Raw genomic sequence first — 12,953 nt, 5'->3', positions numbered from 1 at the left:
ACGTCATATCCTAGGTGGTCTGGCTGCAAACTGTGTTTTCTCTCTAGGTCTCTGTCTTCAGAACATCTCGGGTGTAGAAGAATTCTATCCTCCGTTGTTCCCGCTTGTCCTTGTATTTTCATAATTGTCACTGGGATTGCATTTATTACCACTCAACATTTATTCTGGGCTTTGTGCCAGAAGTTAAAGATATAAAAACAAGTAAAATGTTTCTGCGCTTGAAGACTTCCCTGTCTGGTGGCAAGCAGTGTCGTGTCCCTAGATCTTCATGGTCAAAGCCTCAGCAGGAACATTGCTTGTATTCTGGGTTTCTCACGGCATTCCCCTTGATGGGTGAAAGCCACTGTTTCAGTACATATCCGTAGCTTAATCTCAGGGCTTTGCAAAGCCCAAAGTGTCTGCGTCATAATCAGAGGGGACAATACTAAGCGCCTTCTGTATGCCAGGCAGGCCCCAGAAGCTGGGGGTACACAGGTGAATGAGACCGCCCCTGACTTTACCTTTTCCAACAATCTTAAAAGCAGGAGCAGTAGTCCAACGACTCAGTTTTCTACTCCAAAGGGGGACAAGTTACTCACCCTTTGAACAAAACCAGGTTCCTAACTAGAGAACAGTCAATTTGCTTTTAATTACCCTTTTGTTACTTATCAAGTATTAAAGAATTATTTTTCCAGTTCTGCTCCCAGAGCAAACAGAGTTCTGTTGACCAAATTTTAAGACCCAGTGAAACTTTTAAGAGCTCCTTGGCCAGATTCTAAGATTCAGAATTAGTTGTTATGAAACTCTTAGAGAGTATAAGAAACTGGAAATCCCACGGAGGAGCAGGTCCCAAAAGAGGTTTCCCGAAAACCAGCCTCTTTTGGGGAGAGAGGGCCTGCTGGTTCGCTGCATGGGGAAGCATGGGAAGCTGTGCTCTACGCAGACTTGGAGTACACACCATTGCCTGTGGAGCATCAGCTGTCCTTCCAGGAAGCGTGTAATGAGCTTCTGCTCCTTGCTGGGCACTGTGCTGCGGGGTAGAGATGGGGAGGAGGGAATAAAGCAGGAAGGATTCTTGTCCTCAGACGACTCATTCTCTATCTGGAGAGACACAGGAAATAATTATTACATTCATTAGTGACTGCGCTCAGTGGCTTAAAGGAAAAGTATAAGGTGGGGCGTCTCCTGAGATCAGGGAGAGAGATTGTCATGGAAGGCTCTTTGAGGAGGTAATCCCTAGATACAGCGGGTAAGGAGGAATTAACTAGCCGGTGTGTGTGCCAAGTCGCTCCAGTCGTGTCCAACTCTGTGAGCCCATGGACTGTAGCCCTCCGGGCTCCTCTGTCCACAGGATTCTCCAGGCAAGAATACTGGAGTGGGTTGCCATTCCTACTCTGGGGATCTTCCTGACCCAAGGATCGAACCAGTGTCTCTTATGTGTCCTGCTTTGTCGGGCAGGTTCTTTACCACTAGCGCCACCTGGGAATCCAAACCAGCAGAGGGAACTTTCCAGCTGGAGGGACTAGCACTTGAGAGGCCCTCAGGCAGAAATGAGCGTGGTTCATGGGGGGACCTTGTTTCATCTTAATAGATGTCCCTGCTCCTCGTAAACACACTCTGGGGGGCACCACACAGGAGCCTGTTATGTTCCCCATCAGCAAAGTAAGAGATTTTCAGCAGAGATGATTTCGTTGGAATCTCGTCTTTGGGGCTGAGTTACTAAGATACATAGAAGTTTCAGCAAAACAACATCTCAGAACTTGACTTGCCATGTCCCAACAGTGACAGTGACGACTGACATATCATAAATGCTTGAAAAGTGTAGCTAGGTGGGTGAATGGATGGCTAGATGGGTGGGTGAGAGGTTGGATAGACAAATGGGTGGGTGGGCCTGGACGATCTTAATGAACCAAGTCTCTGGGATCCACACTTGGCAGAGTCAGTTTATGGGAAGGAGCCCTGATTTTTCCAACTCTGATTCTTTAGAGTGTTTGAATTTTCCAGTTTTTTGAAAAGCCTCAAAATTTCTCATTTTTCCAACCAGAGAATTGATAGAAGTTGAATGTGAGGATAAAACCCTTGCCTTCAAAATGAATGGCTACATATCCAATGCAAACTATTCAGTGAAGAAGTGCATCTTCTTACTCTTCATCAACCGTAAGTGTGAAGGAGCTATGTGGAGAAATCACTCCACAGGGAACTTTCAGGGGCCATGGAGGAACTTCTTATCCACAGGTTTGATTACACCCAGGGAAACATGCAGAAATGTGGTTTAATTAGGAAGTAGTTATTTCTGCCCTGAGTCTCCCCAGTCCTCTCACACGTGCTCAGTGTTGGCTGGCGGTTGCGGAGTCAGGTTCTTGCCTCTGAGAGGATGCCCAGGAGAGGGCATCCCAGCCCCTGTGAGCCAGTGCAGCTTCCTCCCTTCTGGCCTCAGGGCCTTACCAGCAGGCCCAGGGCAGACCTTTGTTCTCTTCTTACATAAGACCCATTGTTGGAAATTGCCCGCAGGGCACAGGGAGGGGGTATTTTAGGTGCAGGCAGGGATTTTTCCTTTTTTTAAATGAAGTGTAGTTGATATACAGTATTGTATTAGTTTTAGGTATACAGCAAAGTGAATCAGTTACACACTTACGTATATATTTTCGGATTCTTTTCCATTATAGGTTATTGCAAAATATTGAATATAGTTCCCTGTGCTATACAGTAAATCTTTGTTGTCTGTTTAACATACAGTGGTGTGTATTGGTTAATCCCACGCTCCTAATTTATCCCTCTTCCGCCTTTCTCCATTGGTATCCGTAAGTTTGTTCTCTATGTTTGTGAGTCTGTTTCTGTTTTGTAAATAAGTTCAATTGTAGTATTTTTTACATTCCACACAAAAGTAATAGAATAATTTGTCTTTGATTTATTTCACTTACCATATTGCTGCAAATGGCAATATTTCATTCTTTTTTATGGCTAATATTCCCACTGTAAACGCTTATACAAAAATACACACCACGTGTTCTTTGTCCACGCATCTGTTCACGGACATTCGAGTTGCTTCCATGTCTTTGCAGCTGTGAATTTTGGGGTGCATTTGTTCCTTTTTGAATTGGAGTTTTCATTTTCTCCAGATGTTGGATTATATGGTAACTCTATTTTTAGTTTTTTAAGGAACCTCTGTACTGTTCTCTGTAGTGGCTGAACCAATTTACATTCCTACCAGCAGTGGAGGAGGGTTCCCTTTTCTCCACACCCTCTCCAGCATTTATTATTTATAGACTTTTTAGAGGTTAGGTCAGACTCTTAGTGTGTCGTTCACTTACCTACGCACTGGGCAGGCTCCCTCGGGTGGCAGGGACGAAGAACACTCCTCCAGCGTGTCTCAAGTTCAGAAACCTCAGTGAAGGGCCCCTTTTGTTAGGTTACGCAGCACAGCGACATCACCAAGGCAGCTGTGGGTGACGTAGTGAGCACTCAGAATAATAGTTTCCTTGCTCATAAGATCACGGCCTCTCTTTCATTGGAAATAAAAAGATGTGACATATCCTCTGCTCCACCAGGTCAGGAAGTAGATCGTCAACAGGTCAAGAGTCTGGGGAGAAAAGAGAGCCGTGTTGTTTGAAAATAGATCTTCCTCTGATTTTAGTCTTATCTCTCCAGCTTTTATCGTTTTCTACCCTCTCAAGCCTACCTCATCTCCTAAATTACTCTCCGCATGCAGTCAGAGATTTGTACCCCCTGAAATGCCTGGAAAATGCACTTGCCCTTAAGTCTCTGTTCAGCTGCCCCAGTGTTGGAGCTCCCTGAGCCAGCGTGGCTGCCGCCTCCCCCACCATTGAGCACACCGGCTCCAGTGGTGGCCCTTACCACGGGGAGCTGGAACTAGTTTATTCACCAGCGTTTGTTTCCCTGCTTGTAGCCCAGGGTGTATATTTGCAGAATGAGGTTCTGAGCAAGGGCACGCGGTCTGCCTGGGCTGCCGGGGAGGGGTGAGGAAGGGAGCAGGGAGGCAGAATTGGCTGTTGCTGCTGCTCTGGGGAGAGGAGAGCCCCACGCCCCCAGTGAGATGCCGGGGGATCCCGATGGTAAAGGGGGACTGATGTGGATGTCGCTCCAGCTGTGTTCTTCCTGAGCTGATGTCCTGGCATGGTATTGGTGTGCACCTTCACCTCACCCTTTAGGACACATAGGAGCTAATTCCTTTTATTTTCTAGATCGTCTGGTAGAGTCAGCTTCCTTAAGAAAAGCCATAGAAACGGTGTATGCAGCGTATTTGCCCAAAAGCACACACCCGTTCCTGTACCTCAGGTAAGGCAGCACTGAATTACTCACCCAGGATTCATAGGGAAGAGAAATTCTGTCCAGCTATCCTCTCTCAAAGAGCCATGGACTTGTTAATTAGCCCAGTGAGAGTGAACCCCATATCCCACTGGCCCTTTTCACAGGTAAAAGGCACAGTTTTCCTTTATTTATTCACTTCTGCTATAGAATCCCACCGAGAGCTTCCCTTGTGCCAGGCAGTATGTTAGTGAAACAAAAGTGAACATCGCCTTGCCCCTGAACCAAGAGGAACCTGCCTTAACCTGGCAGAGAAATCCTTTTCTCCTACGGGTCCGTCCAGCGCCCTCTACTGACAACACTTCACACTGCCACGCTCCCTTATCAGAGCTTGCAGTGATAGATGCTGGCTTTGACCTGAGGCAGTAAGTTGATGGCATAGCCTCTAAACTGACTTTTATGCAACATTTTAATGTTAGAAAGTTCTCTCACATATATTATTTTTTGTATATGTTTTTACCTCCACATAATACTGAACAGTAAGTAGGGACAGGTTCATGGTTACATATGGGGGAACTAGTCCTGAGACATTAACACATTGTTGACTGGGGAATTTTTGCATAAACTGACACCTGTCATTGATGAGTTGTTATGTACATGAATATTGAAACACTCTGGTCTATAAAGTTTGGGTAACAAGAGACATATTAATAGTTTGCTGGTCAGCTAATTATTAAATGCCTTGGCCGTGAGTTATGGAATGAGAAATTCCGCTAGCTCTGGAGTGATGGTAATGACAGCTGATGGATGATAAATGTGCCGGGTGCATGCTAAATGCTTTACACGAATTTAATCCCCAACATGTATTAGGTCCAATTCACAGGAATTGGAAATCAAGGCATAGAAACATGCTGTAACCTACCCACAGCCACTCAGCTCTCAAGTAGCAGAGTCAGCATTTGAACCAAGGTCACTCGGATTTGACCTTCAAGTCTTAACTACTGCATCATTTGGCCTCCCCAAGTTTCCTGCCCACCGCAAAGATTGTGAGTGAATTTCCTGCATTTCTCACTGTGTTATGTAGCTCTTCTCCTTTTTCCTGCCAGTCTAGAAATAAGCCCCCAGAATGTGGATGTCAACGTGCACCCCACAAAGCACGAGGTTCACTTCCTGCATGAGGACAGCATCCTGGAACGGCTGCAGCAGCACATCGAGAGCAGGCTCCTGGGCTCCAACGCCTCCAGGACCTACTTCACCCAGGTGGTGGCGCCTCCTCAGCTCTTTCCCCGGTGCCTTTGCCACTGAAAATGTGCCCTGTCACCCAGGAGTGCCCAGACATTTCACTGTTGCTTTATAAGACTTTCTACTTACTTTGATAATTTTCTTTCTTTTTTTTTTTTTTTGGCCATGACCTGCAGCATGCAGGATCTTAGTTCCCTGACCAGGGATCAAATCCATGCCCCCTGCAGTGGAAACTCAGTGTCTTAACCACAGGACCACCAGGGAAGTCCCACTTTGATAGTTTTCTTTAAGCACCTTTCTTGAACCCAACTCTGAAGGTTCACGGTGTTAGCCCTGAGCCTGGAGTCGTAAGGCACTGAGTTCTCTCTCTGCCTCTTTCTGGGGTCTTTAGACCACCTTCCTAGGAAAAGGGGCTGTCTGAAACAGAGTGGGGCACCTCTCTCCTGCATTCCCTACTGGAGATGTTTAGAGGAGGCTGATCCCCCATATCTGGGGCAGAGCACAGGGGCAGGGCCCTGGGCAGGGCCTTTAGTCAAGCCTTGTTACCACTGTGTGACTGACTTTCGCTGACCGCCACATCTCCCTCAGTAAAGATGGAGCTGGTCACCCCCACACCCAAGGACAGTTATAAGTGGTTGGTGAACAGCAAGTGGAAAATGTCTGGTCCAGGACCTGGCACCATTCAACTTACTACAATTATCCAGGTTCTAAGAGCATTGATTATAAACTGCTCCCCTTCTCTGGGGCCTCAGTTTCCCCATCTGTACAATAAGCAGGTGATAGTACCATCTCCAGTGTCTGGTTGCAGCTCTGAGGTAACTGCCCAGAGTAGTGAGAGTGGGTTCATCAGAAACACAGTGGACACCACAACTAGAGAAATGGAGCCTTTTCCCCCTTAAATCACACTGGGTCCTGTAAGCAGGAAGTGGGCTTCTGTGAGCCCTCCTTCTCTGAAAACTTTCAAAATGGCCACGCAGGTGAGTGCCTCCCCAAGAGCATTCCTGGTTACCTGCAGAGAGCCTCGATGGGGGATGGTGTGGGCTCCAGCAGTGAGCAGAGTGCCCTTGGGGCAGCCGCGCCTGCCCCGGGACCTGCACACCTGCAGGTTGTTGGGGGGTGTGCGTGAGCCCTCAGAGCGGGTGCTGATACGGAAGGGCTCCATAACTGTCGGTGGTTTTCATCCATTGTTGCTGACTCAGCCTCAGTGCCCTTGACTGCTCCCTCCCCAGATACCCACAGAAGCCCCCTGATGGGCTGCTGAGGTTGCAGCAGAGACGGATTCCTCCCTTCACTGAGGCACCCACGGTCTAGAGTCCACATCCCACATGAGAGAAAAGCAGACTTGGAAGGGAGGGGGCTCTTGTCCCAGACTTGAGCCTCAGAGACGTGAAGGAAGGGATGTGGAGCCTGGGCCCCAAGGCTGAGAAGGAATTAGACGGGCAGAAGGGGACAGGGGTGCACAGGATGTTTCTGGCAGAGGAGAGGATGAGGATACAGGCTTGGCCAGGTGGTGGGGGAGGGCTGCAAGATAAGAGGTGTTGAGGATCTGAATGCTGAGCGTGCTGTCAGCGTTCTCCATGCTGGCTGCCTGACGGGAATCACCTGGGCCCTCCCTGAACCAGTCAATCTATCTCAGGGGGTGGGTCTGGGCGTCGGTGGTTTTTAAAAGCTTGGCCAGGCATGGGCATGCGTAGGTGGGGTTAAGCAACACTGGGCATGTGTGAAGGCCTATGCTCACTGCAGAGTTCAGGTCAGTTTGAGGGGTTTCATCAGCAAGGTAAGGAGTGTAACTTCAACGTGATGGGAACGGACAGGATCTGGTTTGCATTTTACGAAGAGCTCTCTGGCTGCAGCATGGAAAGCGGATGGAAACCCACAGCGACTTGGGCAAAGTGAGGAGGGAACCTGGACAGAGGACATATCTCTGATCACTGATCAATAGTTGAAATCTGGAAATGCCAGCACCTGGGCCTTAGTTGGCTGGTGGGAAGGGGAGGAGAGGCCTGGAGGAAGGGGTTCACCGGAGTCCCAGGAGGCGTCTGTGGCTCTACCAGAAAAAGAACCTCTCGACTTCCCTGCTTGTCCTGTCCTGCATGAGGCAGATTTGTTAGATTCCATTTTCTTTCCTGAGATAACTCCGCGTGGGTTCTGACATGTGTGTCTTTGGAAGGAAGGTGGGTTTCTGGATCAGAGGACCCGCCTCTGTCTGTCGGTGCACTGTTTTGGGTGAAGGTCTCCAAACTCAGACTGTCCCCGCTCCCCTGAGGTCTTCAGAACACCTTCTTGCCCTGGCTCCTCACTTTTTGGCCCTGAGTTGCCTTCCTCCTCCTCCCCAGCTTGGGCCTTGCCCTTCCCTCCTGGGGCCAGGACAACAGCAGCCCTGGTTTGCTGGGTTGCCGTTCGGTGTGAAAATTGGGAAGCCTGGTGGTGCTTGTGGTTTGTTCCAGCTCCATCATGTTGGACGAGGTGTTTCACTTTTCTGGACTTAAAAGTGACTCTGCAAAGTAGTTTTGTTAGTTTCTGCCTCCCCAAACCCACCTGTGGATTGCACAGGCAGATGAAGTAAGTACGTCGCAAGTAAGTATTGCCGTGGTAAGGTTCATCAGTGGGCTCCGCTGCCGACAGCCTGATTCCTTCACCGTGAAGGTCACCATTAGTGATTAGTTTCACCATTCCTTGATGGTCATTGCCTGAGCCAGTTATTTCATTAAGATTGTGAGATTATGATTTTCTTGATTTTATCATTTCTTCTTTATTAATAAACCAATTTTTTCTGTAGAAAAAAATTTTTGCTCGTTTGTTAGTTATTGGGTTATCCTGAAATACAGTTTATGCCAGAAAGAAAAGATAAATGCTGAGTTCTTTGCCTTTGGTGATCAGTTTGCAGGGAAATGGGTTGGTGTCCTAGCAATGTCCGTTTAATGACTTTTTTCTGCCTATCTCATCTCTCTCCTTCCTGCTTTCCTTTCTTCCTCTCCATTTTTCTCTTTCTTCTAGTATTTTGTCATAGCTGTTAACAAGCATCATAATTCAACTAGTTTTAGTTAAATTATTCCATCCTTGACCAGCAGAGACCACTTCAGGCTGGTGCTCTTGTCCTTTTAACCCAATTACTTGAATCTTTGATAATTTCCTTGTTTCTGATAAGATAGGATTTTTGTAGGCTCACTGTATAGTTTCCCAGCCCATGTCCTGAAATTGGCCACTTTTCCAAAGAACTGCCTTATTTTAGTGGGGGATGGTATTTAGAAACTATAGTCTGGGATTGAGGGGCGTGGGGGGCTCCTCATTGCTGCTGGGTGGTTACTGCTTCCAGGCTTTACCAGTGCACAGAAGTAGGAAATACGTATTTTTAAAAATAGACAGTCGGAAGGTGGTTGCCAAAAGCTAGGGGAGAGTTTCCCCTTGGGAGGATGGAGGTAGGTGATGGTCGCACAACGTTGTCAGTGTACTTAATGTTGCAGGACTGTACACATGAAAATGGTTAAACAGGTTTTATGTTATGCATAATTTACCACAGTAAATGTCTTATGGCAACGAAAAATGGACAAAAACATATGAGCTTTACATGAGTATTTTTATATCAAACCACTTTTTAAATTGTAAGGACTTTGCTGAATTTTTGATTTTATATTGTCTATTTCCACCTTTATTACTTTTTTGGCCATGCTGTGTGGCATGCGGGATCTTAGTTCCCTGACCAGGGATCTAACCCAGGCATTGGGAACCACCAGACCACCAAGGAAGTCCCTATATTTGTGTATTTTTAATTTCGTACTTCAAATTTTGGTCAGAATTCCTTCTATAATAATTCTGTAGTGATAATTATACCTGGTTCTAGCTTCTGCTCCATTTTGGGGCCTGTGCTTCTCTACTTCTTATTCTGAATCTTTCCACCGTCTTCTTTTTTGGCACAGACTTTACTGCCAGGTCTTCCTGGCCCCTCTGGGGAAGTAGTTAAATCCACAGCGAGTGTGACATCCTCATCCACTGCTGGAAGTGGTGACAGAGTGTATGCCCACCAGATGGTCCGCACAGACTGCCGGGAACAGAAGCTCGATGCCTTCCTGCAGCCTGTGAGCAAGGCCCTGTCCAGTCAGCCCCAGGATGTCGTCCCAGAGCACAGGACAGATGCTTCTAGCAGTGGGCCCAGGCAGCAGGACGAGGAGATGCTTGAGCTCCCAGCTCCTGCTGCAGTGGCTGCGAAGAGTCAGGCCTTAGAGGACAATGCAACAATGAGGGCTGCAGACCTGGCCGAGAAGAGAGGGCCCTCTTCCAGCCCCGAGAACCCCAGGTATGATCTTGGGCGAAAGGCACCTGGCCTTCTTTGTTCTTTGCTGAAACTGCCTTCTAACTTGAACTGTCACAAACTCCTTGCAACCTTCTCTCTGCCTGTTCACCATCTCCCTCCAGAGGGATGGTCCACTGTCTGCCTTTGACCACGGCTTGAGAGTCACCCATCACAGTGGTCTTTGAAATACCTTAAACGTTCATGATTCCAAACATTATTTGAAAACATTTCAGAAAAAAAATCATATTTATCATTTGATTTAATAGTGAATTCTAGTAAAGCCTCAACAGTAGAGGTGGCTGGGAACGGGGACCCAAAATACCTGGAGGATTCTTCATCCTTCTCCAAGCTGTTGTCACTTCTTTCAGAAGAAGCAGAGTTTCTCAGTTTAAATTATGAAACTTCCTGAAGCACATGGGCTAGTGGTGGGGAGCTAGAGAGAGGGGGACAGGAACAGCTGGACCAATGACTGTCAGTTTAATTGTTTAAATTGGAATATATTTGCTTTATAATCTTGTGTTAGTTTCTGCTGTACAACAAGGTGAATCAGCTAATTGTATATGTATACCCCCTCCCTCTTGAGCCTCTACACCCATCTAGGTCATGACAGCACTGAGCTGAGCTCCTTGTTCCATATAGCAGCCTCCCACCAGCTATCTAGTTTACTCATGGTGATGTATTTATGTCAGACCTACCCTCCCCTTCCTCCTGTGTCCACACATCTGTTCTCTATGTCTGTGTCTCTATTCTTGCCCTGTAAATAGGCTCATCTTTACTATTTTTCTAGATTCCACCTATATGCATTACTGTACAATATTTGTTTTTCTCTGACTTGAGTCTGTATGATAGACTCTGTGGCCATCCATATCTCTACAAATGACCCAATTTCACTTCTTCCTACGGCTGAGTAATACTCCCTATATGTAAACACGTGCCACATCTTTGTCCATTTCTCTGTTGACGGCCATTTGGGTGGTTTCTGTGTTTCAGCTGCTGCGAGTAGTGCTGCAGCAAACACTGGGGTGCAGGTGTCTTTTTGACTTGGATTTTCTGAGTGTAGTAGGAATGCTGGGTCATATGGTAGTTCTGCTTTTAGTGTTTTAAGAAACTTCCACACTGTTGTCCACAGTGGCTGTGCCAATTTACATTCTCATCAACAGTTGAAGAGGGTTCCCTTTTCTTCACACCCTCTCCAGCATTTATTGTGCGTAGACGTTTAATGATTGCCATTCTGACTGATGTGAGATGATACCTCACTGTAGTTTTGATGTGCATTTTCCTAATCATTAATGATGAGCATGTTTTCATGTGCTGCTTGGCCATCTGTATATTTTCTTTGGTGTTCAGTGTACGCTCTGTGGGTGCTTTAAGGACATCTCACTGGAATCTGTAAGGTATGTGTTCCTTTCTCAGTGTGTGCAGGCAGTGTCCCTGGAACTCTGGGTGAAGTCCTTTGCCCAAGGCCACGTGTCCATCTGGTGGCTGACCACCAAAACCCTGGCTCTAAATGCCCACTGGAACTTGGGCCTGTTACTTCACCCCGTTTGCTCATTTCCAAGTCAGTCTAGCAAGACGACTTCTAAGGATTTGTTTCCAGAGAATAATAAAGGATGCTAACACTTACTGAGCATCCGCTGTGTGCCAGATACTTTGCATGCATTAGCTCAGTTCATGATCTTAACAGCCCTGCCGGGAAGTGTGACGTTTCTGTTTATCACTTGGGAAGGTAACGCCTCGAGCCATTGACTGCACAGCAAAGAAATCTTTTTAAACCAGGAACCAGAGTGCATCACTCCTTGCTGAAAACCACTTGGGGTGAAACCAGCCTGGCTGCCCCAGCCCATCACTCTCCTCCCCTTCGTGGCGCTTTGGCTGAACTAGTCCCTCGGCCCAGGAACTCTCCGACCTCTTGTCACCGAGGTCTCAACTCAGATGTCACCTCTCACCAGAGACTGTCTTTGTCCATTTCATCTAAAGTTCTTTCCTTCTCCCCTCATTCTATTACCTTGTTTTATTTTCGTCATAGCATTTGTTGCTACTTAAAATGATCTTTCTCCTGTTGCTGTTTGTCCCACTGGAAAGCCAGCATGGTGAGGGCAGGCACCTTGTCATGGCTGTATGAGGTCGGTATTATATAACAGTGATGGATGGAGGGCCAGGTAGAGGATGGAGGGCTGAATGAATGAGACGTGGCGAGATCAGCACACTTGCTTGAGGCCCTGCAGGTCTCTGGGCTGAGCCATGTCCAGTGGCCCCTTGCTTGGGCCCCAGAGGTGTCTGAGAAGCAGTATGCAGGAGAACAGACTGATCTGACTGGCTCCCTCATGGGGAGGTGCCCCCCTGCCTCCCCAAAATGTGCAGATTTGGCACATAGAAGCTACTTCCTTCTCCAAAATGCGAGCCAAATTTGACTGACTTTAAAAACTTTAAAGATAGTGTTGACCTGCCAGTTCTTCATCTCCTTTGCAGAAAGAGACCTCGGGAAGACTCTGATGTGGAAATGGTGGAGGATGCATCCCGAAAGGAGATGACAGCCGCTTGTACCCCCCGGAGAAGGATCATCAACCTTACCAGTGTTCTGAGTCTCCAGGAGGAGATCAACGAGCGGGGCCATGAGAGTACGTAAGTGCCAAGGCTGCCTGTGTCTCCTGCAGCCGGAACTGCTCTGGTGAAGGTTTGGGAAATGCAGGAAGCATGCATGTCCTTATGGTCTCTGCAGTGCACTGAGCAAAGCTTGCTTTCTTTACTAATCCACGGCGGCATCAGCTTCAAGATACTGGGAGAGAAGAGAAAAAGTGAGTCTCTGGTTTCAGCCAGAGCGAATCAGTACTCGGGTTAAATCAGGGAAGTCAGTAGATGGTCATTTAAAGTGGTGGTCCCCATCCTTTTTGGCACCTGGGACTGGTTTCATGGAAGACAGGATTTGCATGGGCTGGGGGGGCGGGGGGAGTGGGGAAGGGGGGATCGTTTGAGGATGATTCAAGTGCGGTACGTTTACTGTGCACTTAATTTTTATTATTATTACATCAGCTCCACCTCAGATGATCAGGCATTAGATTCCAAAGGTTGGGGACCCCCGCTTTAAAGAATCTTGAGTTTGTTTCTATCTTAGCTAAAGGCAGCGTGCCCTGCTTGGGGTATGCTCTGGCTGAGAGTACACAGGTCTGGAGGGCCC

General features: G+C 47.4%; 1 protein-coding gene across 7 annotated transcripts in view; it reads left to right on the top strand.

Annotated features, from left to right (window-relative positions):
* MLH1 (mutL homolog 1) overlaps positions 1-12,953 on the top strand; it is an 88,190-nt gene that overhangs the window by 12,978 nt on the left and 62,259 nt on the right. For all 7 annotated transcript variants that reach the window (XM_061395844.1, XM_061395841.1, XM_061395842.1 and 4 more), the window contains exons 9-13: positions 2,024-2,136; positions 4,182-4,275; positions 5,352-5,505; positions 9,405-9,781; positions 12,248-12,396. In XM_061395844.1, the coding sequence (XP_061251828.1) occupies positions 2,024-2,136; positions 4,182-4,275; positions 5,352-5,505; positions 9,405-9,781; positions 12,248-12,396 (887 nt within the window). The remainder of the gene's footprint in view (positions 1-2,023; positions 2,137-4,181; positions 4,276-5,351; positions 5,506-9,404; positions 9,782-12,247; positions 12,397-12,953) is intronic.

Source organism: Bos javanicus, chromosome 22 (assembly GCF_032452875.1).
Source record: "Bos javanicus breed banteng chromosome 22, ARS-OSU_banteng_1.0, whole genome shotgun sequence".
Lineage (NCBI taxonomy): Eukaryota > Metazoa > Chordata > Mammalia > Artiodactyla > Bovidae > Bos > Bos javanicus.
This window is presented reverse-complemented; position numbering and strand designations above follow the sequence as displayed.